This window comes from Geotrypetes seraphini, chromosome 12 (assembly GCF_902459505.1).
Source record: "Geotrypetes seraphini chromosome 12, aGeoSer1.1, whole genome shotgun sequence".
Classification (NCBI taxonomy): domain Eukaryota; kingdom Metazoa; phylum Chordata; class Amphibia; order Gymnophiona; family Dermophiidae; genus Geotrypetes; species Geotrypetes seraphini.
Genome location: NC_047095.1, coordinates 117,235,722 through 117,247,997, shown reverse-complemented (window position 1 = coordinate 117,247,997; position 12,276 = coordinate 117,235,722). Strand labels below are relative to the sequence as shown.

Genomic DNA, 12,276 nt, shown 5'->3' with positions numbered 1-12,276 from the left:
AATGAATATGCATGAGAAATATTTGCATACCAAGAAGGCAGTGCAGGCAAATCTCTCTCATGCATATTCACTGCGGATATTCAGAAACCCTGGCCTGCTAGTAGATCTCAAGGACCGGACTTGGGCAGCGCTGACCTACACAATCATCCAATTAAAACTAGAAATCCACAGTTATTACATCATAATTCAGAAACAAAAATATTACAATATCATTAAATGGATATTTAACCACATCATTCCAATAGATATTGGTGGAAAGGCCATCCCTAGAACAGGGCCAGCATTAGAGAGGAGCAAACAAGGCAATTGCCCTGGGTCCCACAGCTCCATGGGGCCCCCTGTTGGCTAGGATGTCCCTTCCTTTTCCCCGCCCCGTTCTGAAGCCCCACCACCACCACCACCACCACCTCACCTTTTAAAATGCAAAGATGTTGCCGGTGCAGCTGCGATTCTCTAGCGCTGCTCCCCTGCCACCGTCTGCCCAAGTGGAAACAGGAAGTTGCATCAAGGGGAGCAGACCACGGCAGGGGAACAGTGCCGAAGAAGCCAAGGGCGGCGCTAGAAAACTGCTGCCGTACCGGTAAACCCTTTGCATTTTAAAAGGTGAGGGGAACTTCAGAACAGGGTGGGGAGAAGGGAAAGACATCCCGGCCATGGGGGGTCCACTGGAGCAGCTGATTTTTAAAAGAAGAAAAGGATGCTGGATAGAAGAACATGTGGTGGACTGGGGGAGAAGGAGGGAGGGGGAAGGGAGAGATGCTGGATGGAAGAGCATTTGGTGGGGAGTGGAGGAGAGGAATAGGGGGCCCTCTCCTTAATTTCTGCATGAGCCACAGTTTGTGTAACACCGACCCTGCCCTAGAAGAATTAATGTCCCTCCCTATACATGGTAAAGAATTCCAACCACTACCTTGTGCTCTGGGGAAAATTTGTCCCCGCGTCATTCTCTAATGTGGGCCGCATGGAGCAATGTCATTTCTGATCTCCAAGTAAAGCATCATCCCCTCTCAAACATTATACTTCCTTCCCCTTCTCCCATCTCACCAGAGGTGAGGTTAGAGCCACTGGCATGATCCTCTAGTTCTATGCCCCCTGTGGATCCAGGTTCCTCCATTCGTGGAGGGTCCAACCTCTCGCCGCGTGTTGGCCGAGGGAACCACTGGGTGGTCTCAGTCACATCAGAAGCGCCAACCACATCTGCAGAAAGAGTTAAAAACCGTAACCAATATTCAAAGGAAAAAGGCAGGTCTTCTTTTCCACCAAACACACACAGATCTCTAAGAGTGGGACAAATCTCCTTTAACCGTGCCTGAAACACAGGCAGGTCTACTGCCATACGTCACCTGAGAGAAAGGAGATCTCGCTGAAGAGCAACCAAGTGTCCGAGAAATAGAAGTGACAGCGCAGGAAGCGTCCGTTTCTCCCCTGCAGCGGGACCGTGATGGTGCGGGCACTGGGGTCCCGGGTGTCAAGCACCAGTGAGAATCCTACAGGATCGGTCTCCCAAGGTAAGTGAATGCCACGTCTGAAGAAACAGTCCACGTGGCGGAAGGCCTGCACCCCGTGCGTGTGAATATTATTACAATGCACCTACAGGCAGAGAACCAAACAAGGAAATGTGTTATTGACCTGTAAGAGCTGCAGAGAGAGAGAAAGAGAACACACCATACAGGACCGAAGGTCCATCAAGCATAGTATCCTGTTTCCAACCATGGTCAACCCAGGTCCCAAGTACCTAGCAGGATCCCAAGACAGTAAAACAGATTTTATGCTGCTTAACCTAGAAATAAGCAAGATTTTACCATCTTAATAATGGCTTATGGATTTCTCTTTTAGGGAATTTTCTAAACTTTTCTAAAACCCTGCTAAGCTAACTGCTTTCACCACATTGTCTGGCAATGAATTCGAGTTTAATCATACGTTGAGTGAAGAAATATTTTCTCAAGTTTGTTTTAAAATTTACTACTTATTAACGTCATTGCATGTCCCCTGGTGCTAGTATTTTTGGAAAAAGTAAACAAGAGACAGTCAAACACACAAAGAGAGATACAAGTGGCACATTGGTGCCAGAAAATCTTTGTAAATAAACACACAAGGTAGCAGGTCTATCCACTGGAAAGTACACAAACATTACAATATTGCTTGTTCTGTCCCCACAGTGTGAACACAATCTCCATATCCTGGCTTCGGAGTGAGGTCCTCTACTGTCATAGTATGTAGACCAAAACCCCATAAAGAGACAGTACCCCAAGAAATAGCTACCTAGACAAAATGAGATGCCCGTAAGGGCACAAACAAAGACACAACAAAGATGCAAGCATGTAGCCAGCTAGTCACTTACCTTTATGTAGGTGAACTCTCTCAGTTGGTCGAAGGCAAACTCCATCTCTAGGAAGCCCTTTCCCAAGCTGTCGTTTCTCCAACCCACGTAGTCGTAGCCCGGCCACACTCGTTGCTCCTTCATGTGCATGAAGTTGTCCGCTCCCAGAACCCCATCTGTCAGCTGGCCCAGGCCACCGTACTGCAGCCTGAGGTAGGAGGGGAAGAGTGGTAAAAGGTGAATCACAGGTAATGTCACTGCCAGCAGGGGGAGACAGAGATGAGATGAAAGGGGGAGGGGCCAATGCAGGGGAAGGGAGGCAAGACAGTTCTTACATGGAGACGGTGAATCCATCGTAGGTGGAGTCATTCAGGTTGATGGTCTCGGAGGGCAGTTTCATGATTTGACCTATTGGGGAGGTGTACGCCTGAAGACCATCTGAGTCCAGGGAGAGGGAGGGGGAGGAAAGAAACAGGAGAAGAAAGTGACAGATACAAAAAAGAAAACAAGAAATGACTTCACAGTGGGAGGGGAAGAATGAGCAGAACCTCTCTCTCTCTCTCTCTGCACATAAGTTTCATGTTCAGAGCAGTATCACACATATTATCACAAAGCTAGGCCAGGATCAGAGGGCGACAACACACTCAGGGTGGCTTCCCAACAAGAAAGGGGAGGGGAAGGGTCCTCACCTTTCCACACACAGCCGTAGAGTTCAACACGCAGACAGACAGACATCACTCGGTCTGCCATGGGGTAGAAACGCACGTAACGGGCAATGATGGGAGGGCCCAGGTCCTTCAGCACTACCTCTTGTGTGTTTTCATTGCCTGCGATGACCTAGGGGGAAGTTTCAAGAATCCTGTTACACAGCTGATTTTTTTTTTTTTTTAATCTGTTTATTAATTTTCAACCATTCAAACAAGCACGATTGCAAGAACAAACTTTTGTGTTGTACAGTTTAGTCTAAGATAACAAACCATTTCAGTTGAACCAAGGCCTGGGTTCTTATGACCTCAGTTCCCGAACCAGACAAAAAAAAGTAAAAGAAATACCCCAAACAATTTTTCCCCATACAATTACTCCCTCCATCCCTCCCCCATGCTATCCCTCCCTTTACTCTCCCTCCCCCTTCCCCCCTTGAAAGTCTTTAAAGACACTTCTGATTATTTTAAGAGACCACAAGAGAATTCTGACCCAGATGTGACATACAAGAGTGTATTTATTACCTAATGGCCACAAGCTAGAACCGTGAAAGAAATGGCAGAGTATTTACAAAGACAAGAAGCAATACATCACCGTGAAAAATGGGCAGCATCGTCTAGCCTCCAAAAACAAAGACCGGGAAGCCCTCTAAGAATGGACTGGCTGGAAGAGCTCACGCGAGGGTTCCCGGGCCGTAGTCGTATTAATTCACAGGTGAACTTCAAACCAGCCCCCTTGAGAGGATTGTTTTATGCACACACAAGAAGCGCAAGATGGTACATGTTCCCAAAATATGAAACTGAAACATGTTTTGTTTTTTTAAATGTCAGGTAAAAAGAAGACATCTACTCATAGAGAGGAAAACCAGGCCGTATCAGCATTTGAAACGTTTAATCAGTCTGTTCAGTCTAAACAACAGATGTACTGGCTTCAGTTCCCAGTGAGCTCCAAGCACAAACAGGCCCTCCTAGCCAGTGTCAGCAAACTATGCCGATAAGCAGCTAGCCATAGTCGAGTCAGCAAACACTATGCAGCTTATAACACTATGCAACGCTGTCCTATATGGTATATAGGCTCTACGATAGGGCTCTAAGCTAAATACTGCACTACAGGGAGTTACAGTACTGGCCCAGTGTGACCAGCTGTTCCCAGCTATTCCAGCCACTATCAAAACACTGGCACACCAGGATCAGTCCGTCTCCAACCACAATTTTGCCCTAGTTAGGGTTACCAGATTTTAGCAAACCCTTTCCCTTATTATTTTAGGAAGCTGATGCTCCAAAGCACAGCCAGCTGGAGAAATCGTGTGGTGGCTGGAGGCTCTGTATAAGTAACGCCCTTGAAGCGGCTCTGCCAGACAAAACACAACCATTTGGGGCATCTTTTTATCTGATTATTCTACAACAACGGCTTCTCAATAATCCTTCACAGTGTCTGCTTCAACATCATCACTCCAGAAAAATAGATAGGAGCAGTAATATATCAAAATAAGAATACACTGTTTCCCTGAAAATAAGCCCTAGTTAAGATCGACCCTGAAGCCCCCTTCCCCTGAATGTCCCCAACACTCCCTGACTCCATCCCTGATACTAGTGCTGCCTGATTTGCCGAAAAAATTGGACTCGATTCAGCAACCCCCACCCTGGCTGCTTTAGGAGGCCTCAGAGCGAAGGTATGTCAGTCTCACGATGGGAGGGTCGGTGGGGTTCTGCTGCACAGGGGGATGGGAGGGAGGGGAAGAAAGATGCTGCACATGGGGGGGAGGGGAGAAAGAGAGAGGAAGAAATGGGGTGGAAGAGAGGAAGGGAGAGATGATTGTTGTACATGACAAAAATAAGACATCCCCAAAAATAAGCCTTAATGTATTTTTTCGACCCAAAATTAATATCAGATATGGTCTTATTTTCGGGGAAACATGGTAGTATGTTACAAAACGCAATGGCCCCCCTACCCCTCCCACACAAACAAACAAACAAACAAACACCTCTGTCCCATTTCCCCTTCCATTTTTTGGATTTTTAATGTTTCTTAGCCCCGAATGGAACTTATTTTAACTAGCTAGCCATCTGGTTAGTATTCTGAATATAGTCACTAACTAGACAGCTGTGGCATTCAGCACTATATCTGGATATTCTGCATTGACTGGTATCTGGATACTGATGCCGACTGTCTGAATATTTAAAAAACCCATGGCAGCCAGTGTTGTGTCATACTGTATATTGTAACAGTGTTGACATTGCTCTATTGTTACCACCAGGTGGTGCTGTCTCTCCATCAACTTCACAACTGCAGCTCCAAAGTGACTTACCTTATTCCCAACTCCTCCCTTCCTTTGCTCTCACTTTCCTTAATTTGTTCTCCCTCTCCTTACCTCGTTCCCCCAACGATCCTTCCAGTTCATCCACTTCACCCCATCCCGACTGTACTTCAGCTGGTAAGTGCGCGCAAACTCCTTGCCATGGCCCCCGGCGTGCCGGCCCTGGGTCCCCACCAGCGTGATAAAGTGGAGACGCCGCAGATCGATCTGGAGGAACTCAGTGTTGTAGGGGAAAACGGGGCCCGCGGGGCACCAGGCTCCATCCCCGTCACTACTGTCCAACCTGCAGGAAGGGAGACAACCAAAAAATAAACCCCAAGATACCCTGCTGGCAATGACCTCATTCCCCTGTTCCCTTAATCTCCCCTCTCCCCCCATCCTGCTTCCTTTTACCTGCTGTGCTTGGCCTCAGTGGAGTCAGACCAAGCACTGGAGGATGTAATGTCCTCATCCAGGATTGTCTGGTCCTGCATTCCCAGAGCATAGCGACAGAGGGCTGCCAGACAGAGAAAGGGGGAGAGCGTTAAAGAGTTTATCACGCTGAACCTTTTCCACTTCCCCTCCATGGTGCTCACTAAGTCTGCTGCACAGTTTATCTTCCACCGCAGACGCTTCATTGGCGCCCTAATCCCTATCTGTTTCTGGACAAGGTTCAAACTAGAGAGTTGCGCAGGGACAGAAATCTCACCCATCCCCGCACTTCCCCGCCAGGATCCTCTCCAACCCCACCCGTCCCCATCAGGATCCTCTCCGTCCCCACCCGTCCCCGTCAGGATCCTCTCCGTCTCCACCCATCCCCGCAACTATTTACCTCCATCCCTGCCTGTCCCCATCAGGATCTTCTCCGTCCCCACCAGGATCCTCTCCATCCCCACCGTCCCTGCCAGGATCCTCTCCGTCCCCACCTGTCCCCATCAGGATCTTCTCCATCCCCACCCGTCCCCGCCAGCATCCTCTCCAACCCCACCCGTCCCCGTCAGGATCCTCTCCGTCCCCACCCATCCCCGCAACTAATTACCTCCATCCCCGCCCGTCCCCATAAAAAGCAGCAATTACTTTTGACAGGATCATCAATTCCACAGTTTCTTTTGTGTTGGCGCTGCTGTTTTCCTTGTGGAATCTCTTTGGTGGAACCCTTTCTTTGTTATCTGTTCAGGTAATTAACTTATAAACCCCCCTCTTTTACTAAGGCTGACGTGTCCGTTATATTATATGGACGAACCCTGCTTCCAAAGCCTTCCATCCCCGTGGGAGTCCCGTGGGCCAGAGGAGGGTCCCCGTGGGAGTCCCGTGAGTTAGGGGGATATTCCCACAGGATCCGTGGGATTCCCGCGATCCCTGTTCCCATGCAGACCTCTAGTTCAAACGCCTCACATTGACTCGCAAGTGCATTCATTCCGTGGCTCCTCTGTATTTCTCCGCTCAGATCTCTTCCTACACCCCTCCCCGAGACCTCCGATCATCTGGTTAAGCTACTCTTAGCTGTACCCTTCTCATCCACCGCTAACTCGACTCCGTTCCTTCAATCTCGCTGCACCATATACCTGGAGTAGACTTCCTAAATCAGTACATCAGACTCCATCTCTGACCCTATTCAAATTCAGGCTAAAAGCCCATTTTTAAATTATTTCTTTAGTGTTATATCCCATCCTCCCCAGGGAGCTCAGAATGGTTTACATGAACTTTCCCTATCTGTCCTGGTGAGTTCACAATCTATTTAATGTCCCTGGGGCAATGTGGGGGAATTAAGTGACTTGCCCAGGGTCACAAGGAACAACGTGGGTTTGAACCCACAACCTCGGGGTACTGAGGCTGTAGCTTTAACCACTGTACATACCACTCTAGAAATCAAAATGTAGTAAAAGTGAGCCACGTATAGGACAATCAAGCCACTGTGACATCACTGATGAGGTTGGCTCTTATTGGTGGAATGAGGCTTTATGATGTCACAAGCTCTGGTTATCGAAGGCTGAAACTTTTTACACTATTTATGGATTCAGTTTTCTATACCATTCTCCAAGGGAGCTCAGAACAGTTAACACGAATTTATTCAGTTACTTGAGCATTTTTGCATTCGACCACCTCAACTCCTTGACAAAATCATGCTTTTTTAGCCTCCACATGCTAAGGAAAGCAAGACCCTTCTTCCGCCAAAAACATTTCGCCGTCCTTGTCCAATCCATCATCCTCTCCAAACGTGACTATTGTAATGCCATTTACCTATGCTTAACAAAAAAAGCCTCCAAAGACTCCAGTTTATTCAGAACACGGCAGCCAAGCTGATTTTTGCAAAATGTAAATCTGACCACGTCTCCCCACTCCTGGCCAATCTTCATTGGCTCCCAGTGATTTCCAGAGTCCAATTCAAATGCTCTTGCCTGGCTTTTAAAATTATTCACGGCATCCTTCCTTCCCTAATCCCACTTTCCTTCAACTCCTCGTGCCCTGACTCCACCAGGACCGCCCATAAATTAAAACTATCCTTCCCCTCCCTACATGGTATTCTCCACGCAGGTAAACTGGGAAAATCACAGGTCTCTGGAATGACTTTACTATCCCGCTGCGGAACCTGAGCTCCCTCCATTTATTCCGCAAGCAACTAAAAACCTGGCTCTTCTCTAACATGTAACTTCTTTTTTTCCCTTACTTTTCCACTCGACTTATAAACTTATGTAAACCTTTTCCTACCCTTTCTCATTTTTAAGTTCTTGTAAACCGTGCCGAGCTCTACTTCCGTGGAGATGATGCGGTATATAAACTTGAGGTTTAGTTTAGTCCTGGTGGGCTCACAAGGGGGGCAAGGGGGCAAGGGGGGGATTAAGTGACTTGCTTGGTCAGTTTTTGCTTGTTTCTGTGTATGTATATGAATCGGAAGGCCTGTGTTTGGGCAGCTGTCTGTATTACGTCTATTTCTCTGTGAGCATTATTCCTGTCTTTCCTACCCCCATACATATTCCCTCTTCCCCTCTACCTGCCAGCCCTGTGCCCAGAGTTGGGATCTCCCCAGAGCTGAGAGAGAGGACCGACCTCAGGAATCCCACTCACACCCACCTGTCACAGCTGCAGTGGTGGTGGGAAGAAAGGGAGAGCATTCCTCCCAGCTGAGGCCATCGATTAACTCCCGCACTGCTGCAGGGGCGTGCAGGCAGAGACCTAAGAAGGGATTCTCTGTGTCAGGGCCCAAGGTGGCGAGGTGGCACCGCAGGCTGGGGAAATGAGCAAGGGGATCGCAGCGTGCGATGTCTCTCCGATGAGAGATGGATAGGCAATGTTGGCCCTAGCTGCTGTTTGAAGACTCGGTTTATCAAGAGTTTGTGTGTATGTTTTATTTTGCGAACTGGGAAGGGCTAGGGAACGGGGACTTGTATACTGCCTTTCTGTGGCTTTGGCATTCAAAGCGGTGGGCATTGGAGGGTTAAGTGACTTGCCCGGGGTCACAGGGAGCTGCACAGAGATTTGATCTCGCAACCCCCTGGGTTCGGAGGCAGCAGCTCTACCAATGAGCTACACCTTCCTAGGTGCAAGTCAAAAATTTTTTAAATAAATAAATTCAGAACACATGCACTTGTAACCCCTGATAAATATGTATGGAAGCATTACACAATACTTCCTGTAATCTTCTGAAATTGACCAAGGATAAAGCAAAGAAACTTCTGATCACTGGCAATGACTGAGCACAGCACAGACTCGGGTTCTAATTCCACCTCTTACCAGCTCTCAATGTGTCATGTGCCGAGGAGCCCAGAATTGTGAAACATGCAAACTCAGGCTCTAATCTCACTGCTCCCGCAAGGTCTGTCACGGCCTACCATCACAAGCCCAGAGCTGCGAGACCCACACATCCAGGTTCAAATTCCACCAACTCCACCTTCTTTCTCTGTGTGTCAGTCAGTGGCTTAGCGACAGTAGGAGGTGACGGGGCGGTGGTTTCCCCCCGCAGCTTCCATGCTCCCCCACTTCTTCCCCACACCACACTCGTACCTCTTCAAATCTTCGCCGGCATGAGCAGATTCTCCGGCCTGCTGTTCGTGCTGGTGTTGGCTTTCCCTCCGCTGTCACTTCCTGGCCCCACGACCTGGAAGTGATTTCAGAGGGGAGCCAGGCTGGCGTGAACATCAGGCTGGAGAAGTTGCTTGCACTGACACACACACACACTACGCCACTGGCAACAGAGGAGATAACCACTCTCGCACCTGCAGGCACAGCGTCCAATCCCACTGCCACCTCAAACTGTCTCCATGTTACAACCTAGTATCAAGAGGCCAGAGCTATGAAACCCACAGGTCCAGGTTCAAATCCCACCACTTTCACAAACCTTTCCTGCACAGACAGCCAAGCGCTACACAACTCCGACACTTGCAGACTGGGGGCCCGATCCCGCTCCTGCCACCAACTCACCAAGATCAAAGTGCGGCTCTTCAACCTCCTCCCCACCAACTCTTGCAGGAAAGAGTAAGGCAAGAACGAAGAGCAAGAAGGAGGAGAGCATGCTGGATCCTACGATGCCTCCCTTTTTTTTCAAAGGCTGCAAGAGCTGAGAGTCAGCACCACCTTCATCTCTGCAAGCAAAAAAGGACAGACAGGGATTAGTCTGAGGAGAGGTGTTGCATGTTTACAAAAGAGCATTGAAAGGTCAATCTACTTAGCTGAGCTAGGTTCAAGTCGATCCAGAGATTACTTCCAGGGCACCCCTTTAAGCCAGTGTTTCTCAACCAGGGACACCTCTAGCCCTTGCTTGTGCCTGGGAATCTTACTACCCTGTGGGATTGGTTTATTTATTTCATTTTCTATACCACAGGTGTCAAAGTCGGTCCTCGAGGGCCAGAATCCAGTCGGGTTTTCAGGATTTCCCCAATGAATCTGCATGAGATCTATTTGCATGCACTGCTTTCAATGCATATTCATTGGGGAAATCCAGAAAACCCGACTGGATTCCGGCCCTCGAGGAGGGACTTTGACACCCCTGTTCTATACTGTTCTCCCAGGGGAGCTAAGAACGGTTTACATGCATTTATTCAGGCACTCAAGCATTTTCCCCTGTCTGTCCCAGCAGGTTCACAATCTATCTAATGTACCTGGGGCAATGGGGGGGGGGGGGGGATTAAGTGGCTTGCCCAGGGTCACAAGGAGCAGTGTGGGTTTGAACCCACAACCTCAAGCTGTAGCTCAGGGGTAGGGAACTCCAGTCCTCGAGAGCCGTATTCCAGTCGGGTTTTCAGGATTTCTCCCAATGAATATGCACGAGATCTATGTGCAGGCACTGCTTTCAATGCATATTCATTGGGAAATCCTGAAAACCCGACTGGAATACGGCTCTCGAGGACCGGAGTTCCCTACCCCTGCTGTAGCTTTAACCACTGCACCACATTCTCATTCTCAATTCTGCGTGGAATCTTGCTACTCTTGAGATTCTGAAACCTTGCTACTCTTTGGGGTTTTGATCTGGATTGGCCTAGAACAGGGGCAGGGAACTCCGGTCCTCGAGAGCCGTATTCCAGTCGGGTTTTCAGGATTTCTCCCAATGAATATGCACGAGATCTATGTGCAGGCACTGCTTTCAATGCATATTCATTGGGGAAATCCTGAAAACCCGACTGGAATACGGCTCTCGAGGACCGGAGTTCCCTACCCCTGCTGTAGCTTTAACCACTGCACCACATTCTCATTCTCAATTCTGCGTGGAATCTTGCTACTCTTGAGATTCTGAAACCTTGCTACTCTTTGGGGTTTTGATCTGGATTGGCCTAGAACAGGGGCAGGGAACTCCGGTCCTCGAGAGCCGTATTCCAGTCGGGTTTTCAGGATTTCCCCAATGAATGTGCATGAGATCTATTTGCATGCACTGCTTTCAATGCATAGTCATTGGGGAAATCCTGAAAACCCGACTGGAATGCCCCTGGCCTAGAAGACAAAATCGATTGGCTTTGGAAAATTTTAAGCACGAGAGCACTAGTGAAGTATAATTGGCAACGGAGAGGTTTTGAAAATAGACGCGTCTAGAATTTGGGGCGTTATCTTAGATGCTAGTCTAGGTTTCGATTGTCAGTTGAAGATGCTATCTAGAAAAAAAAAAAAATCTTTTTTTCGCCTTGGGCAATAAAGAGCTATTATGTCAATCTAAATTGTTGCCATATTTAGACTGTTGCAATTCCATCTTTTGTGGTGCATCTGAAAAATTGCTCACTAGATTACAAGACTTCAGAACACCCCTGTTAGATTCATTTTTTCGGCTAGACAATTTGACAAGGCTACAGCACTGTTGCATAACTTATGTTGCCTTCCAATGATTAAGTTGGTACAAACACGTGCATATACGTAGAATGATCAAAGTGCCAGTAACCTAAGTAGGATGATGGATTATGGCATAATCATGTTGATATTAATAACTCTGCATTGCAACACCACCACAGAGCTCTGTGTATTTCACTATAGAGCCCATGTGTTGTAACACCTCACAAAAGCACTTGTAACTCTGTATGGTAGGGAAGGGGTAAAACGCGGACCTCACGGACCTGATGGACCTGGCGGATATAAACCCACACGTCCTTAAAAATCTGAGGTCCATGCCGCTTGTATGTAGTTTCTGGCTCTAACAGACCTCGGTGACAATTTAGCGCTGACGGATCCGTCTCAGCATAGGGAGGGGAAAGGATTAGGATCCGTCAGCGCTACCATGTCACCGAGGTCTGTCAGAGCTGATTTACTGGGGGCTGCAGGAAACCCGTTTAAAGGATTCGTTTTAGAGCCGCTCCAGCACTCGTCTCTGGCTCCGACAGACCTCGGTGACATTGTAGCGCTGACGGATCCTAATACTTTTCCCTCCCTATGCTGAGACGGATCCTTCAGCGCTAAATTGTCACCGAGGTCTGTCAGAGCCAGAAACTAACTACAAGCGACACGGACCTCTGATTTTTTAAGGACGTGCGGGTTTAGATCC

At 48.3% G+C, this 12,276-nt stretch overlaps 1 protein-coding gene across 4 annotated transcripts in view; it reads right to left on the bottom strand.

The window, feature by feature from the left end:
• The window catches only part of DDR1 (discoidin domain receptor tyrosine kinase 1), a 94,528-nt gene that overhangs the window by 18,157 nt on the left and 64,095 nt on the right, over positions 1 to 12,276 (bottom strand). For all 4 annotated transcript variants that reach the window (XM_033916620.1, XM_033916619.1, XM_033916621.1 and 1 more), the window contains exons 2-9: positions 9,738 to 9,898; positions 5,733 to 5,835; positions 5,394 to 5,622; positions 3,010 to 3,157; positions 2,656 to 2,758; positions 2,342 to 2,528; positions 1,344 to 1,590; positions 1,045 to 1,197 (exon numbers count right to left, since the gene is read on the bottom strand). In XM_033916620.1, the coding sequence (XP_033772511.1) occupies positions 1,045 to 1,197; positions 1,344 to 1,590; positions 2,342 to 2,528; positions 2,656 to 2,758; positions 3,010 to 3,157; positions 5,394 to 5,622; positions 5,733 to 5,835; positions 9,738 to 9,828 (1,261 nt within the window). In that variant the 5' untranslated portion in view covers positions 9,829 to 9,898. The remainder of the gene's footprint in view (positions 1 to 1,044; positions 1,198 to 1,343; positions 1,591 to 2,341; positions 2,529 to 2,655; positions 2,759 to 3,009; positions 3,158 to 5,393; positions 5,623 to 5,732; positions 5,836 to 9,737; positions 9,899 to 12,276) is intronic.